The sequence below is a fragment of the Panthera tigris genome, chromosome X, assembly GCF_018350195.1.
Source record: "Panthera tigris isolate Pti1 chromosome X, P.tigris_Pti1_mat1.1, whole genome shotgun sequence".
Lineage (NCBI taxonomy): Eukaryota > Metazoa > Chordata > Mammalia > Carnivora > Felidae > Panthera > Panthera tigris.
In genome coordinates, this window is record NC_056677.1 from 106,718,794 (window position 1) to 106,742,031 (window position 23,238).

General features: G+C 46.5%; 1 protein-coding gene across 2 annotated transcripts; it reads left to right on the forward strand.

The window, feature by feature from the left end:
* The first annotated feature begins 519 nt into the window (after nt 1-519).
* On the forward strand, nt 520-19,740 carry UTP14A (UTP14A small subunit processome component). 2 transcript variants are annotated; one of them, XM_007085440.2, is made up of 15 exons: nt 520-624; nt 1,666-1,741; nt 2,966-3,036; nt 4,207-4,271; nt 5,888-6,030; nt 6,327-6,482; nt 11,334-11,453; nt 11,552-11,646; nt 12,253-12,376; nt 12,459-12,536; nt 13,027-13,417; nt 15,504-15,907; nt 16,677-16,782; nt 16,996-17,095; nt 19,339-19,424. In XM_007085440.2, the coding sequence occupies exons 1-14, from the start codon at nt 599-601 to the stop codon at nt 17,052-17,054; spliced, it is 1,914 nt and encodes a 637-aa protein (XP_007085502.1). In that variant the 5' UTR covers nt 520-598; the 3' UTR covers nt 17,055-17,095; nt 19,339-19,424. The 2 variants fall into 2 exon arrangements, with proteins under 2 accessions (XP_007085502.1, XP_007085501.1); XM_007085439.2 differs by having other exon boundaries at nt 521-624; nt 16,677-16,870; nt 19,339-19,740.
* The last annotated feature ends 3,498 nt before the right edge of the window (nt 19,741-23,238 follow it).

Here is a 23,238-nt window from a genome sequence, read left to right on the forward strand (position 1 = left end):
TTACGCAGGGAAGGAGGAACCTGGAGCTGCAATTACAAGGGGGCACGAGACGAAAGGGCGTTTTTCCTTAGCAGGGGAGGAAACTTGCTCCGTCCACTGCTCAATCTCCGGGACCTACCACATGCTGGAGACCTCACGGGCCCTCGATAAAGCCTCGAGCTGCCCGGCGGCGGGCTCCCAAGACGCTGCGGAACACGAATGGGCGCTGGAGCCTTTCCTTTCGGATCAGGTGGCGACAACCAAGGCTCAGCCGGTCCCAGGCAGCGCAGCGCCCTCGCCCTAGGCTCATCCACCTTGGACCGTGCGGGAAGCAGGAACCCGAGCGCGGACACCGGCGCTCGCCAGAGAGGACGGCGGGCGGGGGACGGGAGAGGAGGCAAAGCTCCGCCCGCTGACAGGCTTTCCTCTCCAGCCTCCCCGTTTCCCGCAGGCCCCCCCACAAGCGTCTCCGGTTCCCCGCACGCCGTGGGGTGGAGCGGAAGTGACGCGACGCGCAGCGCGTGATTGGCGGAAGCAGAAATTGCTTTGCGACCGGCACGGAAATTGCTCTCCTTTCGGCTTCCGCTCCTGGTCCATGTGAGAGAGACAGGCTACCGAGATGAGCGCGGCCGGGGTTGCGGAAAGGTGAGGGGTGAAGACCGGAGCGGGGGTTGTGGGTGTCGTTGGGGGCCGGGTTCCCCGGCTTCTGCTAAGTGGAAGCTGTCTTTTAACAGACAACAGTTGTTCCTCTTCCAAGACCTCACCATTCATTACGATTTTCGCGATAGCATCCGTGAAAAGTCCTTTTAATTTCATTTAATTCGCTCCCTCCGCTCCGCAGCTTTTTAGCCTCATCCCTGTTGGTCCTGATGTGGCCTGTCCCTGTCCAGCTAATTTGTTGTACTTTACTCGTCACGTGACTCCTTTTTCTGCTGCTGCCGCTGGGGCACGGGGAGTGCCTGCGTTATAAATACCCCTTATTCTGGAAACCTTTGCTGATAGGAGTCCTTTTCTCCTCTGATGCTTCATTCCCCCCCATAGTGTCACTAAATATAATCCGTTTAGTAAAGGTTGCCTTGTAAAGATTGATATATACTGTTAGGTACTAATAGAGTCTGTAATTTGGTTCAGGGTACCAGTCTCCTTAGTTAAGCATCTACTTTGCCGAGGAAGCCCCAGGAAAAATAGCTTACTTGGCTGCTTTCGTCCAATTCCCTCTTTCCCCATTTCTGGGAACAAATGATCAACTCTGTCACTTTTGAGTAAGTTGTACCTATAAAGGTGTCTTCCGTGTGGAGGATGCTTAGGAATATTAATGGTGAAACTGCCTTGCCTCAAGGGGCAGCAACAGTGTCTTCTGTCACCTTACCTAGAGTCTGACATTTTTACAGCCTCCCGGATGTCCGTGGAAAATGCAATACCAATCACTGAAAAGGGTTACCTCTTTTTCATTTCATGCACTTCTATAGGGGTATCACCACCCAGTGCTCACCCCTTGGGGTTGATGCCTGACTTCAGGCTAAATTTAATGTCTTGACAAATTTCCAAAGATGCCCATGCTGTTTGGTTTGTGCCTCTTCCAGGGAACAGGGCTGTTCTGTGCTTAAAAACTGAAGTTATGTTTTGGAGATTGTTTTAAAGAAGTTATTTCAATTGATAATATTTCTCTTTTGTCTCCTTTAACAGCCTTCTGGCTTTAAGCCAACAGGAAGAACTAGAGGATTTGCCCAAAGACTACCCCTTGAGCCCCAGTGAAGATGAGGTGGGTGGCAACTGCTATACTGCCTTCTCTGGTACCCCTTCTGCCTGGCAATTAGGATAGACAGCACTTTCCTGGAAAGAAAAATTATGGCAACATTGTTTATATTTGTTATGGTGTTGCAAATAAATTACAAAGTAATATAGTATCTCATGTACAAGTTACTGTATTAAGTGCTATGGAAATTGAAAGACTATAAGATATACTGTTTCCAAGTTGCCTAAGTATAGTTGAGTGTATAAGAACAAAACACATGGTCTTCATTATATGGTTTCCGTATTTCCCAAGTTTGGATTTTTATAGAGTTACGTAATTACAAATCTTCCTCCACTTAAGATGGGATTACATCCTGATAAACCCATCATAGATTGAAAATATCGTAAGTGGAAAATACATTCAATGCACCTAACTACTGAACATCATAGCTTAGTTTAGTCTACCTTAAACTTGCTCTGAACACTTACATTAACCTACAATTGGGCAAAATCCTCTAACACAAAGTCTGTTTTATAATAAATGTGTGGAATATCTTATGTAATTCATTGACTACTGAAAATAAAAAGTAGAATGGTTTTATGGGTACAGCATGGTTCTAAGTGTATTAGTTATTTACCCCTATGATCATGTGGTTGACCAGGAGCTGCAGCTCGCTGCCACCAGCCAGCATCCCAAGAATCATATCACATATTGTTAGCCTGGAAAAGATCAAAATTTAAATTTGAAATACAGTTTCTACTGAATGTGTGTCACTTTCTCACCATCATAACGTCAAAAAATCATAAGTCAAACAAACCATCATAAGTAACAGACTGTGTCTGACTAAAATACACATAGTTAAGCTGACTCTCCAATAGATGCTGTAGGAATTCTGTTTATTCTCTTGACAAAACTACTTACATTGTGGGGGGTTTTGACATTAATGTTTCTGTGTCAGATCGTACTATATATTCTATACAGAAACATTCTCATAGCACTTTTCTTCTCAAGACTGATTAAGACAGAAGCATGACATTAGCTACAGATCACTAGGCACTGTGGTCCTCATAATGAGGGAGTCTGGCTTTTGAAGCAGTTCTGTTTCAGCTTGAATGCCTGCACACTAGACCTCAGCTGATTCCCCAGTTCTCCACTGACCAAAACAGCAAAAAATTTTATATGGGCCTCAATTTCCATGCTGTCTTTTCCTTTTCATTATTGTTCTGATGGTTTTTCCTTTACTGTCTCTAGGGGGACATTGATGGAGAGAGAAAGCATCAAAAGCTTCTGGAAGCAATCAGTTCCCTTGATGGAAAGAATAGGTAAAATTCCCATCTGTTTGGACAGGCTATAACTAGCTGATTCCATGAGACAGATCTGCAGCTAACATTTACTGAGTGGTGGGGTGCCTGGCTAGCTCAGTCGGTAGAGCATGTGAATCTTGATCTCAAGGTTGTAGGTTTGAGCCCCATGTTGGGTGTAGAGATTACATAAAAAGTTAAAAAAAAAAACATTTATTGAGTGCCTAAGACAATGAAGACACAAGTGTCAGCATCATTATTAAGAGCACATACTTTGAAGACAGACCGTGTAGGCAAATTTTTATCCTCTCTACGCCTCAACTCTTCAAATAGAAAATAAGATTAATAATATTACCTACATCAGAGGGCCATCGTGACATTTAAATGAGTTAATAAATGTAAAGATCTTAAGCCAATGCCCAGCATACAGTAAGTGTGATGTAATTATTATTGTGTTAGGCCTTTGTGCATTTTAATTCTTAGTCCAAACTTACAGTCTTTTGAAGCATTGACTAGGCACTACATATTGCCGTTAGAGAAGGTTATTGACTTGCCCCAAAGTCACTTTGCTCATAAGTGACAGGTCCAGGATTCAGATCCAGGTGTGTTTGAATCCAAGTCCCAGTACCTTTTCCATTATGCCTATCTAATATTGCCTTGTGTTTTTGAAGGGCTGAGTCTACACTAAGAGATGGTTAGGGGCACCTGGCTGGCTCAGTTGGTAGGGCATCTGATTTTTGATTCCAGGGTCATGAGTTCAAGTCCCACATTGATCGTGGAACGTACTGAAAAAAAGAGATGGTGGGGCGCCTGGATGGCTCAGTCGATTAAGCGGCCGACTTCGGCTCAGGTCATGATCTCACGGTCCGTGAGTTCGAGCCCAACGTCGGGATCTGTGCTGACAGCTCAGAGCCTGGAGCCTGTTTCAGATTCTGTGTCTCCCTCTCTCTGACCCTCCCCTGTTCATGCTCTGGCTCTCCATGTCTCAAAAATAAATAAAATGTTAAAAAAAGAGAGAGAGATGGTTAGACTACGTAGTCCAGGATAGGAACAGATTTCCTGGTTTCTTTGTGACAAAACCTGATTCTAAAAGAGAAATACATGAAACCAAAGCCTTCTTTGAAGAGAGAAGTGTTTGTTCTCCAGAAAAATGTGTTCATTCCTACTATATTCTGCTTTGCCTAATTTCAGGTGGAAATTGGCTGAGAGATCTGAGGCTAGTCTGAAGGTTTCAGAGTTCAATGTCACTTCTGAAGGTAAGTTAACAAAGGAAGTAATCAGTATATGGAGCTTGTAGAGTTACAAAAGCATCATGGTCGCTTCACCCCCACCGCCTGGAACTGTTTTTGATGTGGTTAATGGATCATACCATAAATACTTACCTGTGAGTGGGTGAATATAGGTAGTCAGATCCCCTTGAGTTTCTTCCAATTCTAGAGAAAGCCCTAAAGGCTACAGTCAAGGTCTCCCACTGATGAGCTACTTCTAGGGTCTAGGGACATGAATGAAGACAGCTGCTTCATGGCTTCATTTTTATTTCAGTTCTTACAGCGCTTTGAGTTGGGACAGGCAGATAATCTGCCGGAGTTCAGAGAAATCAAGTTACTTACTCAAGGGCCTTCACCTACTGCAGTGTTCCTCAACCCATTTCCTTTATTGTTCCCTGAGAAACCTTTTTTTGGACATTTGTTTTTGATTGCCTCCCTCCCTCCCCACTCCCATCCCCACTCCCACAACAGGGAAATCAAATACTAAGGAATAAGATTTTGGTGAATAGGGTTGAGCTTTAGAGGAACACAAAACTTGAAAATATCTGGGGCGCCTGGGTGGCTCAGTCGGTTAAGTGTCCGACGACTTCGGCTCAGGTCACGATCTCACTGTCCATGAGTTCGAGCCCCACATCGGGCTCTGTGCTTACTGCTCAGAACCTGGAGCCTGTTTCAGATTCTGTGTCCCCCTCTCTCTCTGACCCTCCCCCGTTCATGCTCTGTCTCTCCCTGTCTCAAAAATAAATAAAACGTTAAAACAAAATTTAAAAAAAAAAAAAACTTGAAAATATCTAAGATTTTTTTTTTCACCACTCCCCTGCCTCCAGAACCAATTTTCATCCCTTGGGTGGGCAAGTAATACCTCCTCTAATGTGAATGAGTGATCTGGTAAATTGTAGAGTTGGGATTTTAACCTGATACCAAGTCTAGATGCCTTATCACCATATCCACAGTTTAGGCAGCTCTAATGAGTTCTGTGCTTCTAGTAACCACTAATGTAACCCCTCAGAACAAATAACAATGTATTCTTCAATCTTATTCATTCAACAAATACTTAATATATTTCTACTATGTATTAGTTTCAAGACAGTGTAGATACTGGGGCTACTACGAAGAATAAGACAGGAGACCCGCTTCCTGGGGTTTACCATGCTAGGGGGGAGAGCAAGTGGGGAGACGGTGAAGTAACTGACTGGCTGCTTCAGTTTGGCTGGGCCGTGTCCTTTAGAATGATGTAATTCCAAATATCAAAGGGAGCCACTGGAGGATTTTCAGCAGAATCCTGACCTGCCATGATTTACAGTTTGAAAATCTAACTGGCTGCTGTGTGAAGAATGAAGGACAGTGAGGCAGAAGTGGAAGCAGAACGACCAAGAAAAAAGCAAATGACTTTAAAATAAATCATTTTCTCCTCTCTTCCATCCTCTAACACATATGGGAATGTAGGAGAATGATGGTGTCACTATGGCTGGCAGTTAAAGAGAATTCCTGCTTCCCTGCACATCTGCCTGCCTACCAGCATTTTCTATGGAGGCATCTCCCTATGGTATATTGAGATTTTGCCTCCTTTCTCGGTCTGACCAGAAAGTTTGGCCTTTCTGCAGGATCAGGAGAAAAGCTAGTCCTTTCAGATCTACTTGGGCCTGTTAAAACTTCATCCTCATTGGCTGCTGTGAAAAAGCAACTGAATAGAGTCAAATCAAAGAAGACTGTGGAGTTACCTCTTAACAAAGAAGAGGTTGAGCGGGTGAGTTATAGAGAAAGTGATCCATTAAGGGGAAGAAATTGGACTGACAAGGAAAAATAGGGTAAGAAGGGAAGGAGGGGAAAAGCCTGACAAATGGGGGGAGGGCAAATCGTGATTGCCACAGAAGAGATTAAAACAAATCTCGGGGGAAATGCATCCTCAGGAGTAAGCAAGAGCTAGTCTCTAGCATGCTGACTGTTTCTTGGGCTAAGAAACATTGGCTCCTAATTCTCTGCTGGTCCTTTGAGTTCAACGCTTAATTTCGTGGCTCTTTCCTTTTGTGTACTTTGCTTCAGATCCACAGAGAAGTGGCATTCAATAAAACCTCACAAGCTCTCTCCAAATGGGATCCCATCGTTGTGAAGAACCGGCAAGCAGAGCAGCTGGTTTTTCCCCTGAAGAAAGAGCAGTCAGCCTTCGCTCCCATCGAACATGTGCTCAGCAGCTGGAAGGTGAGCGCACACAAGGAGCTGCACCTGGGCGGATGAGGGTGCACTGCCTGCCATCCATGTGACTGGGCCTCATAGGCCAAAATCTCAGCTGCGGTCTCTTCGTGTCACAAGCAAGGAAGGGGGAGGGGGGTAGCAGGACTCATTGTCAGTCACGGAATAGTCAGAATAGCTCTGTAGTCACCCTTCAGCCATTTGTAGCACACAACATGTGGTTATTTTCATGTTTTTGTGTGAAAATGTGATTGCCGGTAGCGAGGGAACATGGATGTTTTCTTTTTCACACCCCAGTTTTAAAAAAGCTTTTTTTAAAAAAATGTTTTAAGTTTATTTATTTATTTTGAGAGACAGAGAGTGAGAGCAAGCACATGTGCAGGGTGACAGGCGGAGAGAGAGAATCCCAAGCAGGCTCCACATTGTCAGTGCAGAGCCTGATACAGGGCTTGAACTCATGAGCCGTGAGAGCATGACCTGAGCCAAGATCAAGAGTCAGACGTTTAACCAACTGAGCCACCCAGGTGCCTCTAGAAAGCTTTTAAAGCCACATTCTGACCTGGGGCAAATCAGGAAATCAGGAGCTCAGCAGCATTAATGAGCCTTGGTAGGACTATGTGTGAGCAGTAGAACTAAAGTTTGCTTGTAAAGGAATCCCACATTAAAATGTAACGTATTGTGAATAATGACAAGAATCTTAGCAAATAACTCATTATGATCAAGCTGCAGAAAATAAAAAAGATATCTTAGAGCTGGGTTGTCCAAACACTGATCTTTGACAAATTTTTTATGCGTCTGAAGCAAAAGAATAATGGTGAGAGTAGCGGATGTAAGTTTAGCAGCTCTTCTTTATTATGAGGTTATCCTTTCCATTTTAATAGTGTTGAAATAGCTTTTCTTTATGAAATGATAGCAGCAGTTAATGATGGGACTGGGGGTGGAACAGTAGTTATGGCCTCGTTGGTAATCCTATGTTGGTCCCCAAAGTCTCAACTTTTATTCTGTGAACAACTTCAGTACAATTACTTTCTTTTCCAATACACTGTTGGTTATGGAGTCTATAATGGGGCATTTTGTTTTAAGTAGGAATAGTCAAAAACAGCAGTGCCCAAACCATGGATAGATGCCCTGTTTATGTTTCTTCTCTGCTTTCTAAGAATCCAGAAATAATAGTGTTCTATGTGTCGGGAAGTTGAGCTAATTAAAGCTAATCAAAGTAAACATGGCTTGCTGCCATAGCTAAACATTGAGCAAGTTGTTGCTTATTACGGGGATAAGCTCTGTTTCTCATATTGTTGTTGAAGTCACTACCATTCTCTTTCTCGGATGCTTCCTTTTCCACATGAAAAAGAGATCAGGTTTAAAGTGTGGCTGCGGGATAGAAGGGAGACTTTAGGAAAAAAATAAGAGGTAATAACAATTTGCAGGATTCAAAAATAAAAAGTATAGAAGATACAGAGTGAAAAGTCTAACCCTACCCTTGTCCCCCATCCATGGTTTTTACCCCTGTACTCACTTAGAAGTAACCAAAGATTTTTGTTGTTAACCTAAGAGTTTGCTATATTCGTGTTTACCTTGTTTTTTAAATTTATATATATATATATATATATATATATATATATATATATATATAAATTTATATTTATACACACACACACACACACACACACACGTTTTTCAATGTCTATTTTGAGAGAGAGTGCACGCGCATGCGCAAGCAGAGAGGGGCAGAGAGAGAGGATCCCAAGCAGGTCCACGCTGTCAGAGCAGAGCCTGATGCAGGGCTCGAACCCAGAACTGCGAGATCATGACCTGAAATCAAGTTGAAATCAAGAGTTGGACACTTAACCAACCAAGCCACCCAGGCGCCCCACCTTGGCTTTTTTTTTGTTGTTTTTTTTAATCACAAAAGTAGTGCACAACTATGCATTGTTCTGCAAATGACAATGACAGTGTGATCTTAGAGATAGCTGGAAAATGCCTGGCTGGTTATTAAACATGAGACGGTGGAGGAGTAGCTTGCACTAAGAATGGCACAGCCTCTGCTTTCCAGAAACTCCCTGTGCAAGACTGAGTGGAGTGCCCTCAGATGGTGTACGTGAATCTACTGTACCAGTTATTGGAAGATTCGTTTTGAAGAAATTAGGCCAGAATGGCACACAGCAATAAGGAAACGCTTGGTCAGAGGTTGCTTTCTGGCTAGCAGCTGCGCTGTCTTCTTACAGCTTAGAGAGTGCAAAGTACCAAGGACTCTGGAGATTAAGGATCCAAAAAGTCTGCACTATCATTTGGCCCAGCTTCCTAAAATTCCATTTCACTCCAAGAAGATTTAAATGGGATAATGCATGAGAAAGCATTTGTAAACTGAGAAGTGCTAGAAATGATGTAAGGTAACTTCCCTCCCTCTAGCAGCCTATACTAGCATTACCCAAAGTGTTCTCAAAACTTTAGTTTTTCAGTATGCCCTCAAAAAGGTAGGGTTCCATTGCTAGAAAATGTTGCATGCCCCTGCTGGAGATTGGCAGCTCATGATATATACTAGCCTTTTAAAGGTTATGAGAAGACACTAAAGAAACCCCTCTGACCTACTCTAGTCCAGAGTGTACAAACAAAAATCAAATAAGTTTCATTTTGCACCTTAAAAAAATAAATCTTGTTAGCTGGTGAGGCACATGCTTTGGGAAGAGCTGGTCTCCACTGCTTCCTCCGTTCTCCCACCTTTTTCCCAACTACCCCACTGACTCTTCTCGAGGGCATTAGTGAGAGGCCTCTGAATCGCCAGATCCCAAGCCGTTTGAGTCTTCAGCCTATTTGACACTGTTGACACATCACATTAGTTAAAAAAAAAAAAAAAAAAAAAAAGCTCTCCTCCTTCGGCTCCTGTGGTGACATACTCCTGATTATTTTTTATGTATCCGACTGTTAGTTCTTATTGCTCTATAAATTCCATGGCTTTTGGCTGTCACCTGTGTATGCTGCAGGTCACTCTCAACACCTTCTGAGCTCCAGTCCCATATTCCATGTGACCAGTAGGCCTCACCTGGGTCTCCCATATGCACCTTAAACTTCACACAAAACAAAGTCATCTTGGCATTTTCCTTCCCCAGACTCCCAAACCCTGAGCCGCGACCTTCATTCTGTAAGTCAGTCAATGGCATAATTCCCTACCCCAGTCCCTCGGGTTGGAAACCTCAGCCATTTGATTCCTCTTCTTCCTCCTCCCTTTAACTGCTGCCCCTTCCCAGCCCACATGGTGTGCTGCTCCTGTAAACTCTGTCCGCAGTGGCTCTCAGACCCCTGGTTCCTCCTCTGATTTTCATTTTCATCCATCATTGGGCACTTCACACATAATCCTTACACAGTCACCAGAATTTTCTTTCCAAAACACAAAACTGAGTGTCACTCTCCCACTTAAAGTCCTTCAAAAGGCTCTCCATTTATAGAACAAGACAGAAGGACCTAGCGTCTTGGTTACCCTGGACTACACATTTTCCCTTACATATCTCTCTTTTCCATAGATATGTTTTTATTTATCCTCATCTCCATTTGATCCCCCCACCTTTACAAAGTTGTACTTAATGCCTCAAAGCCTAATTCAAAAAGTCCTTCCCCAAGCCCAACCCACCTCCAAATCAAAATAAATTCTTCACTTCCTTTGTGATTACTTCTATCATATAACTACCATGTAACCGATTACATTGCTAATGGTACATGCGTCTCTTCCCTCTGAAAGGCTGTGAGCTCTATGAGGACAGGAATGATCTTATTTGTGTATTCCTAGTGCCCTGCACAAGTGCCCGGAATGTAGCTCCAATCAATAAATGTTTGCAAAATTGAATTGGAAGGAGATTACAACAGTGTATTATAAATCACTTTGTAGCCTGTGATTGATCACTACTGGCAAATACTAAAAATGAAAGAACATGCACCTTTACTATTCAGTAGAATAGGTTTATGGTTAAATCAATAGCACCGTGTAACGTGTGATGATGTGTGTTTATGCATTTGTCCAGAAATTTGTAAGTTTAATGCTGACCATGATGTATATGGCTGTTGAAGAAAACCACATATAATATATGCACAAGGTTAGAAACTGGCTCTGTTGCGTACGGCTGTCTTTGTGCCTTGCCAAAGTGGACCGTGGCACAATTGGCCTGATTATTTTAGCCACCTACACAGTATCAGTCAAGCAGTAAACAGCATCTTTTGTTGACATATGGAGTAACTGGTTTAGAGTCCATTCATTCGTATGTAGAGACTACCTAGCATGCAAAGTTAACTGTAAACTAAGGAATTGGAGCCAAAGTTAGAAAATGGCTAGAGTTAAATTTGAACTGTCAGGGAGCTAAGACCTAACCTCCCCTTTCTTCTAGAAATATTCTTTAAGGGAGGCTTATAGGAGTCTTAGATTCCTAACAATACAGTAATACTCACACATGCTTCAAATATACATGATACAGGGACCATTTTGTTTTGCCACTATCAAAACTGACAATTTGGTACTGATGTTCTTCTGTCCTACCAGTATTTACCTTAAGGGCATCCTGCTTTGATGCTTAAGAGAATGGTATTCTGTTTTACATATTTTGGTAATCTGAACAGAGTGATCCCTTCAGTAATATTAAAGAGTAGCCTCAGAATCCAGTTGCTGAAGTTGTCTTAAATTGGAAGAAAATAAGGCTTTATCCTACACAGCTGAACAGTGAGACTGGAACCCCTTCTCTTGCTGTAACAGCCAATCCTTTCCAGTTAGTGATTCCCATTATATTAATGTGTTGGATTGTAGGATGGTCGTAGGATTGTAAACAGAGAGACTAGGAGCATGGTTTAAGACTGCGAATGTTATGTTACCTCCTTAAGGCAAGGACTCCCCTGGAGCAGGAAGTTTTTAACCTCCTCCATAAGAACAAGCAGCCAGTGACAGACCCTTTACTGACTCCTGTGGAAAAGGCCTCTCTCAAAGCCATGAGCCTGGAAGAGGTAAGTGTAATAGGCCCTATTATACGCCCAGACTTGCTCTGTTCCTTCCAGCATTTGCCCTCAAGCCCAGGAGTCACTGTAAATGTCATTCATTATAGGCTAAGATGCGCCGAGCAGAGCTTCAGAGGGCCCGGGCCCTGCAGTCCTACTATGAGGCCAGGGCTCGAAGAGAAAAGAAAATCAAGAGCAAAAAGTAAGGAGGCCCTTATTGAACTGGCCGTGGACTCCCTGAAAGAAAGTAAAGCGGCTAATCATGAGTCCTTAGAAAAGAACCTTTGACCTAGTAACTGGGGTCATGTAGAAGAGGTCCCAAATAGGAATGACTAGGTTTTTTTTTTCTTTTCTTCTCAGTCGAACCTCATAGTTTTGCCTGCTTCGGTAGTGCCCTCTCCTCTGGCTTTGCCTTTCAGTCTTGGTTTTGCTAAAAAGAGGACTGTTCAATTACTTTCTCTCCCTTCCAGGACATCACGGAGTGGTTCTGCAGAATGAGCTCTGAATTCTACAGCTGTTGAGGCCAGTAGGGCTTCCTTCCTGCCTTTTTGCCTCTTTGGAACTTCTTCTACTCTTGCCTTGCGCTCTAGAGGCAGAGGGGACTCTTTGCTCTGCAGAGGTGTGCCCCTGGGGGCTGCACGGACTGAGAGGCTTGCCAGTCCTCTCAGGTCCCAAACTGGTTCCCTACAGTCAGCCAGCTCTGTGATGTCCATTCTAGCCCCTGCACAGGGAAACTCCTTGGGGAGCGGGGACACTTCTGTGTGTGGCATCAGTGTTTCAGCTGAGTCTCTGCCCTCTTACCCTGTAGGTATCGTAAGGTTCTGAAGAAAGGAAAGGCCAAGAAAGCCCTAAAAGAGTTTGAGAAGCTGCAGAAGGAGAATCCTACTGCAGCACTGGAAGAATTGGAAAAAATCGAAAAGGCCAGAATGATGGTGAGGCTGCCTCTTGCCCCTACCCCTTGAACCAGCTTTCCCCAAAAAGTGGTAAGGATCTCACTGTGCCCTTTCTTTCCAGGAGCGAATGAGCCTTAAACACCAGAACAGTGGGAAATGGGCAAAGTCAAAGGCAATTATGGCCAAATATGACCTGGAGGTAAGAGACCATCAGGGTGAGAGAAGAAATGGAATTGGAGGACAGAAAGGAAAATCAGTCCATAAGGATGCTAGCAGAAGCAGAGTTGGGGAAGAGCCCTGAGGAAGAATGGAAAACCAGGATTCTAAAAAGGCATCAGAAAATCTCTAAGGCAGAGAGGAAAAGAACCAGAAACAAGGTGGAAAAGGAGAGATGAAAGGGAAACAGCATTGAAGGCAAGTCCAGTTAAAGGGTAGAGGAGCGTTGTGGTTTTGTTTTTGTTTTTTTTTTTTTTTACCTTGTTTCATATGTTGATTTCCTTGAGGACAAAGACTTTGTCTCCCATTTGATTCCATAGCCATTAACACAGTGGTATATGTGCAGTTTAAACAGGCATCGGTAAGAAACACTTAAGTCAAATTGAGAGGAGGCAGCTTTAAGAAATGGACCAGGAGAGGTGTTGTTGCAGTCACTAATGACAAGGCACTCGTGTTGTGACTCCTTCCTCCAGGCTCGCCAGGCTATGCAGGAACAATTGGCCAGGAACAAAGAACTGACGCAGAAACTCCAGGCAGCCTCTGAGAGTGAGGAAGAGGAGGGAGATGTGGAGGAAGAGGGTGAACTCCTTGTCCCTGATGCAGTGAATGAGATCCAGATGGATGCAGATGGACCGAACCCCTGGATGCTCAGGAATCACTCCAGCGGCACAAAAGAGGCCAAAATCCAGGACCCTGAGCAACTTCCAGAGCCTGTGGCCCATGAGACTCCTGAAAGTGAGGAAGAGGAAAGACCAGGGGCAGAGGAAGAAATTTTGCTGAACGAATTTAAGGAAAGGCGATCACTTAGGAAAAAGGCTAAGCTCAACCAGGACACCAAGCCGGTGAGCAGACAAGAGCCAAAAGGTGAGTTATGGTGGACTAGAATGGAGAACTGCCCAGGGCTAGTGCCGTGGGCGGGCTGCGAGAGGAAAAGTGTCCACGCACACGTGCTGCACAGTGAGTAGGCCCTGGGTACCTTCCACAGAATGCCATGGGTCCCTGAAGAGAAGATTGATACGTAGTAACTCTTTTTCTTCAAAGGCATTTAACACACAGTCATCTGCATGGCTGTACAATGTGTGTTCGGACATGTTTTCTGCTCTTGAGAGCCTATAGTCGTCAGAAAAAACTGCCCCATCCTTGAAGGGCAGGAGTTAACAAACCCGAGAGAACTGCCTGTGGTAGGATGGCAAGTCTGAGAGGCCATTCATTCCCACAGACACAGGTGGATTTTGAGGCATTATGAAATTTCTTCAAATTACTGCCACGGTTTTCTGTTGTTTGTAAAGTAGGAGTGGCAGTTTTAGCACTTCATAATGTTGGTTGGTATGTGCCGATATGGGGTGAGACTTTCTTGACAGGAACGAATGACTCCACAAGCTACATGGTAAATTAGAATTGTCACCCAATGCTCAGATTCAATTTGTATATTATATTTTGTGTTATCTTAAGGAGATTTTATATTAACAACCTTAACACCCTTGAGACAGGTCAGAAAGCTCCCGTCTTGGCAAGAAAGTCCGCTTAGGAAACTGCATTCAGAAATCACTTGGCTTTCTGGACAGATTCTTGGGTCTGATTTTATTTCCTGTAAGAATAATGCATTCAGATGATGGCAAGAATGTTTTTCCATGAAAAAAAAATTGTTTCTAAAGAGCTGTCATTTAGAGTGTGTTGGAGGCCCTTTAGTTTGGGCTCTCAGCTAGAGAGTTCTGGGATTAATAGTTGCAAGCAGTCACTTCCAAGAGGACTTTGGAAAGCCGCACTGCAGGCTGAGATTGTACGGCAGTCCTTATAGGACCACAGAACAGCAGCTGTGTTGTCCTAAGCCTCAAAAGATGGTCATCTAGCTAAATGTATTGAGCACTTGTTTGTAGTATGAAAGGTGGATTTGGATTTCCTTGGATGACAGATAAATAGAACATTCCCAAACCTTTAGGTTCAGGGAAACCATGTCCTAAAATAGTAGGAAGTTGTAGACCCCAAATAAAATGAGCAAGGACACTTGCTCCTTGAGGAATAAACATACATGTGTCCAAAGGCCATATTTAAGTAACTTCTTAGAGTGGCTTTAAGCCAAAGCTAGAGAACAGGATGAACTTGGGAATGGAGGCGACTCGAGTCAGTGCAAAAAAGAGTTTAGAAGTGTGTCGCTGCCATATTTCCCTCCAAGCTCTCAGAAACTAGTGGTATTGCTCACATGTTGCTTGTGACTGGAAAATGCCAAGCAACTTGACTTGGCCACAGCAGAGTGTGAAATGCTGCTTTAAGATAAACAGTGCTGGGGGTGCCTGGGTGGCTTAGTCAGTTAAGGGTCTGATTCGGTTTCGGCTCAGGTCATGATCTCACAGTTGTAAGATTGAGCCCCACGTTGGGCTCTGCACTGAGTGTGGAGCCTGCTTGGGATTCTCTCTGTCCCTCTGCCCCTTTCCCCCACTCCTGTGCTCACTCTCTCTTTCTCTCTCTAAAGTAAAAAACAAAATAAAGATAAAAAATGCTGGATTTGGTTTTTACAAATAGGAAATGACAGTGTAAATTACAAATAGTAAATCGTCACATTTTTATAAATTGCAATGAAGTTGCATTCCGAGACTACCTGTTAAAATGACTTTTTTAAAATTTTGAACTTGGGGCCGTCTCTCCAAGCAGGGTTTACTGTGTGCGGCAATGAAGCCACAGTTCCAGTTATGCAGTGAGTCACTGGCATAGCTGGGAATAGGACCCAGGACATCTGCTTCCCAACATGCCACCTTTAACTACTAAACTCTATTGCCTGCTACTTAACAGGCAATGATTAGTGAACTCTCCAAGAGATCTAGTGAATGGAATCCTCTCTTCCCCATCATGAATGGGAGCACCTAAATGCTCGTTGTTAAGTGTGCTCAGTAAATGCTCATTGACAAGGCAACTTCCAGCCTCCTTTTCTGACAGCTTTCATTTCTTCCCTCAGATTCTAGCAGCCAGGAGGTGCTGTCCGAATTGAGGGCACTGTCTCAGAAACTCAACAAGGAAAACCAGTCTGGGAAGCAGAAAGTGAGTTCAGCGAGGACAGTTCGGGCAGTCCAGAGAGAGGACCCTACTGAGGAAGAAGAGGAGCCCCTGTTGCTGGAGAGGCCGGAGAGAGCACAGACTGTGGAAGATCTAGAAGAGCTTGGCAAAGAGGGGTGTTTTCAAAATAAGGAGGTTCCCAGGTCTGTGTTAGAAGGGCAGCAGCTAGAGAGGAACCCAAATAATCATCCTGGTGCTCCCAAGGAAAAGAAAAAGAAGGAGCAAATGATTGATCTACAGAACCTCCTAACCACGAAATCTCCTTCTGTGAAGTCTTTGGCAGTCCCCATGACAATAGAGGAGCTGGTGAGCAGAGCCAGGGGCATGGGCTATTGTGGGGGATCACCGCTGGGGCAGGAAGTGTCCTTGCACAAGGAGTAGAATCAGTGAAGTTGTGTTGTGCTGGGGGCACAATTCAGTAGTGGAAAGGTCCAGAATAATATGGGGCCGGGCCAGTCCCAGTGACAGTTTAATAGATGCAAATATGTGAGTGCTGCTGAGATTCCCACATCTTAAATCCTGAGCCACCAAACCCTCTGTGGGGTGACTGTAAAACTGCCCTCGGAGGAAAGAGGGAGGCACTCAAAGCTCTGCTCAGATCTCAGGCAGGATGACTCAAAGGTATAGTTGTTGAGCTATTGCCAAGGTTTTGCTCTTATTCACTGGGATCTGAAATGGTCCAAGACTCCCTGGTTAAGTAATTGAAACTGCTTCAGTGAGGAGCCCTGGTGCCTGGTGCCCGTCTTTTCAGGGATGTGAGCGGGAGGACACCCACGTTCTAGCCAGGCCACTTGGAGCTCCTCCTCCTAACGCAGGTCATTCCTTCCTCCACGCTGCAGCTTCCTTACTGTAAACTTAAAAGTATGTCTATGACAATGAGTTAGGGAGATTTACCCTAGAGAGAAGAAAATCAAAGTGTGATTGGCTAACCAATTCACTTATACTGCAAGACCATCATTGTTCAGCGCTTTTCCCCTAGGGGGCGCTAGAATGTCACGACCCAAAATTTAAACGTTCTTGCCAGGAACCATAGCTCTTCAGGCAAGCTGTAGCTCTCACTCTTATTTCTTCCCAGGAAGATGAAGAGGAGAGAGATCAAAAGCGGATGATAAAGGAAGCTTTTGCTGGAGATGATGTCATCAGAGACTTCTTAAAAGAGAAGAGGGAAGCTGTGGAGGCGAGTAAGCCAAAGGACATGGACCTGACTCTGCCTGGCTGGGGCGAGTGGGGTGGTGTGGGCCTGAAGCCCAGTGCCAAGAAAAGACGCCGGTAAGAACAGGGAAGAAAGCCTGTCAGAAGTGCACCAGGTTCTCCCACTACACCCTCCTGCGTCCTCCCTGCCCTTTTGACTAAGTCTTTAATGTTCTTAGACATCCCACTGTTCTGCTTTCCAGGTTTCTCATTAAAACCCCTGAGGGTCCTCCAAGAAAAGACAAGAATTTGCCAAATGTGATTATCAATGAGAAGCGAAATGTTCATGCAGCAGCTCATCAGGTGAGGGAGAGAGAAATTCTTTGCTGCCTCGCTCTCTTGCTTGGGAGGATTATTCTAGCACTCTGTGGTAAAGAGCGATGTGTGATCTTGACCACAGAATCAAAGCTGTTCTCTTTTTCACGGACTGGCTCTGAGATGAATAATTCCAGATTGATTTCTGCTGTTTTAATTTCTGACTGGGAAGAGGTTGAGGCTTAAATGGTAATCTTTGCAGCAGTGGTGAGGCCCCCAAATCAGGGTTTTCAGCTAGTACCCCAGATAATTCTGATGCAATTGGGTCTCACCAAACTAAGAATTACTGTTCTTCACACTTGTCTTTATAGTCAGGATAATGTTGAGAGGCTATAGGTTTGAGCTGCATCTTAAGAAAAAGAAGACAAACCGGTACTCATTCAGGACAGCGAATGGAATTAAAATTGTGTGTTATGACAAACCAGGGATATTTACCGAAGAGAAGCAAATTTGAGCATGATCATGGTCTGCAAGTACGCTGAAGGCCATCATGTGGAGTGCAGTCACATAAGGTAGCAGTTAGAGGAAAAGCAATGCATTCAGTTCAAGGAGAAACTTTGTGGGGCGCCTGGCTGGCTCAGTCGGTAGAGCATGCAGCTTTTGATGTCGGGGTCATGAGTTTGAGCCCCATGTTGGGCAAGGAGCCTACTTTAAAAAAAAAAAAGGAAAAAATTTTCTGCTGGTCCAGAGGGAGAATGGGAACATGTGTAGAGGGGACTCAGGAATGAGATTGAACTCCATGACTTTTATGTTTCCTTCTGAAAGTCTGTGACCCTGAGATCTGTCCCCAGCCAGTACAATCTTGAAATGAGTTGTAGTTTTTCTTCTGAGAAAGAGGGGGAACTGTTTAATAAGTACAAAAGAGAGGTAAGAAATTATCGTTTCAGCAATACTCTACTGATCTTATTTTGCGAACCAATCCCTGCAGAAATGGAATTGTAACCACTGTAATCCCACTTGAAGATCTATAACCAGAAAATAGGCAATGAACAGGCAATTATGGGATAAATGAGAGAGAAAAAGCGTGCTTCACCAGGCCAGGAAGGGCAGCATGGACCTCAGTAAAATCACCCCTCCCTGCTATGAGCCTTGCCTTTAAAAAAAAAAATACAGTCACAGGAAACTGACAGTTTTCCAAGAATCTCCCTGATTTTCCTCATCTTTTTAATAAGCTATAGACTTCAGGTCCCAGCATGCAATAGAATACAGTGTGCTTGAAGCTGAAGGAAAAAAGAAAAGCCTCCCAAGACTGAATATTTTGCCCACGTGTTTTTTTTTTCTCTTGATTTACATGACATGCACAGATCTAGCCATCTACCCCAATAAGACATTCCCTCAACCTAGAGACCATCTGTGTCCTTCACCACCATCAGGACCCCCGGGCAGTACTCAGCTTCTCTTGAGTGTTTCACTGAATATCTCCAGAGACTACTGTTCGTAACTTCCTGATTTTTCTCCTTATGTTTTTTTCCCCTCTTCTCTAGCCCTCAGAGGTAGTGTTTAAGGATTATTTAAATGTCTAAAGTAGCACTGTTTGGAATGGAGAATAGTACTAGGAAAGGAAAGGAACCCTGGGTTCTGTTCTCATTCATTGCTCATTGTACACAATTTACTTGCATACATCACTTCCCCTCTCTAAGCCAAATTCTGGGACCAAGGAAGATGACCTTTGCCATTATCTAGGCCCTTCCAGCTCTGACGTTCTGTGATGCCAAAAGAGGATGAAGCTAACTAAGCATCACAGCCTGGTATAGTTCAGGATTCATGGCAAACCTTAAAACATAAATCCTGTTTATCAAGGAGAAGAAAGAGATTGAGAGCTTGAAGAGGGTAGGAGGGCCACAACATTCCCAGGGACCCACAAACGTCCAGATGCTTCTTGCAGTCACAGCATTGTATAAGAAGACCCACTTAGGAACAGCAGCCCTGGAGCTAGTGTAGCGTTCCTACACTACAGGAATGGGGTCAGGGTGGTTTTTCAGTTCCTAGATCGTTGGGTAAGCCTTGGGGGTTGTCTAATCCCAATTAGTCCCCTCCACTACCAGATGTCCTCAAGCAGATTGGGACTTCTAAGGTTAGATTGGGCGCATTGGGATGCCTTTACCTCTCAGTTGCTTCACTCACTGAAGCCATGTAGACCTGTGGCCTGTGCCCCAAACTACCTGCCATTAGAGTTTACCAACTGCACCCCAAGTCTGGCTTGTGACAAGTCACTCTGCCTTCCTTTCCAGGTGCGGGTGCTTCCATATCCATTTACCCACCATCAGCAATTTGAAAGGACCATCCAGACCCCTATAGGATCTACATGGAACACCCAGAGGGCCTTCCAAAAGCTGACTACACCCAAAGTTGTCACCAAGCCAGGGCACATCATTAAGCCTATAAAAGCAGAGGATGTGGGCTACCGGTCTTCCTCAAGGTCGGACCTCTCTGTTGTACAGAGAAATCCAAAACAACTCACTGTACGTCACAAAAAACAGCTGAAGAAAAACTCTGTAGATTGAGTTCCTGGAGGAATGATGTCTTGGTGCCCAGAACTAGGAGCCCCAACTGCTCCTCCATTATCCCAGTTTTACTCCCAAGCTGCAGGATCAATTCCAAGACTGGCTTAGCACACTGTGAGTGTAGTTGAGCTGTATTTTAGAAATAAATGCATTTTTATCTATTTAACTGGAGTGTATTCTGTATTGTCACACGTCAGACAAGGCACCTTTGGGTGCTCCCCATTGCATTTTTCCAGCCACACTTGTTAGGGAAGCCTCATTTTCTCACCAAGGATTATATAGTTAGTCCTAAAACAAAGTGGAGAGAAGTTACCATAGTCTATGATCTTAAATATATTATCAGACACAATCCACTATAAGAGTGTAAGAGGGATAGTAAATACTGTATACTCTTAGCCTCTGAACCTAAATACAGCATGCACAAACCGTCCGATGGGATTGTGTCCTGCACTGGCCCTAGGGTGGTGCTGAAGCTGGCTTCAACTTTAGTCACTACTATTGTTTCTTTCCATGAAAGAGCCTCCAGGCTTGCAGAGGTTGCGTCTAGAGTAGTTGGCACTATTTTGCCATTCTTAAGATGGTGAGTTTTTACCTTACCTTACAGATGAGGTAGATGAGCTTCCAGAAGTAAAGCTCTATTCCTTTTACTTCCTAAGACCAACCTATCACTGCAACTGCTATATAGCAATTCACATGGGCTTCTCAACTCTGAGGAGGCTGCCTGTCTTTAGTTGACAAATACATACATGGCAAGAGTCCCTGCAAACAAGATTGCTAACAAGGAATTGGAGGAACTTTCTCTGATTCCAAAAGGACATAACCACTACTGTGCTACACCTCCCAGCTTGGATGTGGGTCTCCCCTGCCCTTTTAGAGCAAGATGGGGGTGAATTTTTGCATGTCTACAGACCCCTCCAAGAATTTGATGGGAGTTATGAACTCTCAGAAAAATGCACACACATGTATACCATTTTACGTACAGTTTGAGGAACTTTACAGACATTTGGAATCCCTGGGCTAATAGTTCTACAACTCCACCAGTTTTACAATCCTCCCCCAAACCGACACGACCCTGTCGTCCAAGCACACAACTCTCCAGATCAGTTCCAAAATGTTTAGACCTCAAAGGTAACTAATCCCAGTGCCTTTATTTTATAGTGTGAAAGAAAGAATGCAGAGTATCCGGTGTTTCACATTAATGACTGAGTAGGCAGTAGGAACCTAGGCTAACTTAGAAGCCAAAAGCCACACCATAAATTTCTATGAAATGTCCAAGGGTAGCTGTAGGCCGTCACTTCCATTGCTTATCCCCTCAAGGGCCAGCCTGGGGCTGGGAAGGGAAATGAATACGTCGATCGGGTTTAGAGCCCAGGGGGATATTTTTAAGTTATCCATTGGTTTGAGATTATCTGTGATCCACTTGCTGGTTGACGCTTAAGTAGCCAGTGGGGGCATGAGGGACCTGTGCCCACTCCTGCCTCCGTTTACGAGACCATAACTCTACGTTCACTCTTTTGCACACAAAGCTACCACCTCTGTCCCAGCCACCCCCCAAATTGAAGCGCCCAATCAAGTGCCCCCCAGTAAACGGCCAATCCTCATCTACTTTCCCGGGACCCTCAGCTCCGTGTAAGGCCGGCGGCCCGGGAGTGATGCAAGCGACCCCAGCGTTGAAAGGAGACGGCAGGCGCTGGAACGTGCTATAATCGACGCCCACTCCCAGCCTTTCAAGCCCCCAAACGGATTCGATTGTTGTTTCGTGGGGCTTTTTTTTTTTCTTTTCTTCCTCCGAACCTCCGAAGTGTTCTCCCTTCCCATTGGCCAAAGCTGCCCCTTGACGCCACCCTGGCCTTGTTCGCTGATTGGTCCATTCTGGATGTGCCCAAGCCTTTTTCCCAGGGTGTGGCGCCCCCCCCCGCCCCCAACAGGGTTCTGACCCCTGGCTCCTCCCTTTCCCCCCCAAGCCCCCCTCTCCGTTCCGAATGGTACCGCCCTGGCTCGGCTCCCCCACGGCCCAGGCCGCTGCCCTTAGGGCCCCCGGACGGGGCGGGGCACGCTGGGGACGGGCAGAGGGCGGTGGTGGCGCCTTCCTGCCGAGCCCGAGGCCGCCCCCGCCACCCTTCTCCTGCCCTCGTACGTCCCACTTTCCCCTGGGCAGTTTTCGTCCTGCCTTGGGAGCCCCGTCCCGTCTGTGCGGGTCCCCACCGTGGTCTTTTGGTCATCCCTATCAGCCGCGTTAAATCCCTGCCCTCCGCGCTCCACACACGCCCATCCGCCTCCACCCTCGGGTTCTCGCAGCACTCCCTTTCCCTGAGTCTGCTCACCCTTCCCCTCCTGAGCCTGCCGAAGACACGGCCCCCCTTCCTCGAGGACTGTCCATCCCCAGGATCCCCCTCCCTGTGTGTGGCCGTTCCTCCCAACGGCCTCCCCTTCGTGGCCTCCCCTCCCCTTCGTGGCCAGCGTGGTGGAGCACTCCCAGCCCACCCCCCTTTCTCCGTACCCCCGCACTGCCTTCTTATGTTGTCCCTTCACGTCCCCCTCTAAGTCCCTCCCACACCATGCCCACCCCACAGTCGTACCCCTCCCTGTGAGGCGTCCCCCGGCGCCCCTCCCCTATCCCCGCTTGTCTATGCCCCTCCCACCCTCCCCGTCCTTTTGTCTCCTCTTTGGTCTCTAAGTCCCCCGCCCCTCCCTCACTCCCGCCCTCGCTCCCCGCGAGCACGCTCTTATCTTCCCCAGGTCCCAGCGCCCCGCCCCCTGGCCGCGCCCCACCGGCCCCCTCCCTCCCGCGGCCCCATCTCCGCCCTCCGCGCTCCGCCCTCCCCCCCGCGGCTCTGGCCCGCCAGCCCGGCCGACCTCCCGGGTTCCCGGCTCGCTCCTCCCGCCACTGCCGCTCCCCGACCCACCCTTCCCGGGCCGGCGGCTCGCGCTCCCGCGCGCTCCCCCCCTCCCGCACACGCGCTCCCTCCGCCCCGCCCCGCCCCGCCTCGTTCGCTCGCTCGCCGAGGCCGTGCAGCGGCCCCGGCCCGGAGCTGCACGCAGCCCGCCCTGGAGCTGCACGCAGCCCGCCCTCGGGGGAGCCTTGGCGCTCCGGGGCCACGGGCACCTCACGGGCAGGCGCATGACCCGGGAGTGCGGACCCGGGCCGGGTCGCCCCTGCCCAACCCGGCCCTCGGAAGCCGCCAGGGACGCAGGCGCCCGTCGGAAGTGTTTGGGCGACGGGCGGGCCGCGACGCCTCCCGTAGCCCAGGCCTGGCTGGAGCGCCAGGGGAGACACCACGACCGGACCGCCCGGGATGGCCTTACCCGAGCCTGTTCCCGGCTCCCTCCCTAAACCTGTGTCACCCACGCGCCACACGCGCACGTGGGACTCGAAGCTAGAGGGACGGGGGTGGGGAAGCCACCCCGAAAATTCCACGAGGCACCCAAGCTGCGGGCTGTGAGGCCCGGCGAGGCAAGGGCCAGTGACACGCCAGGCCACCCAGGCAGAAAGGGCGCCTCGGCCCTCGCCTCCTGGCCCGGGTCTCCCCACCACGACACACAGAGCGACGTTGCCTCTGGCCCTTTGTACTGACCTGCGCGTGGACGACTGGAATAAACCCTCAATACAGGGTCGGGGACACGGCT

Bases quoted from the DNA above. Each gene is read 5' to 3' on its own strand.
- UTP14A (XM_007085439.2), top strand. From the start codon at position 599: ATGAGCGCGGCCGGGGTTGCGGAAAG. The intron at 1,742-2,965 runs GTGGGTGGCAAC...TACTGTCTCTAG, and splicing joins TGAGCCCCAGTGAAGATGAG to GGGGACATTGATGGAGAGAG. The intron at 13,418-15,503 runs GTGAGTTATGGT...TTCTTCCCTCAG, and splicing joins GAGCAGACAAGAGCCAAAAG to ATTCTAGCAGCCAGGAGGTG.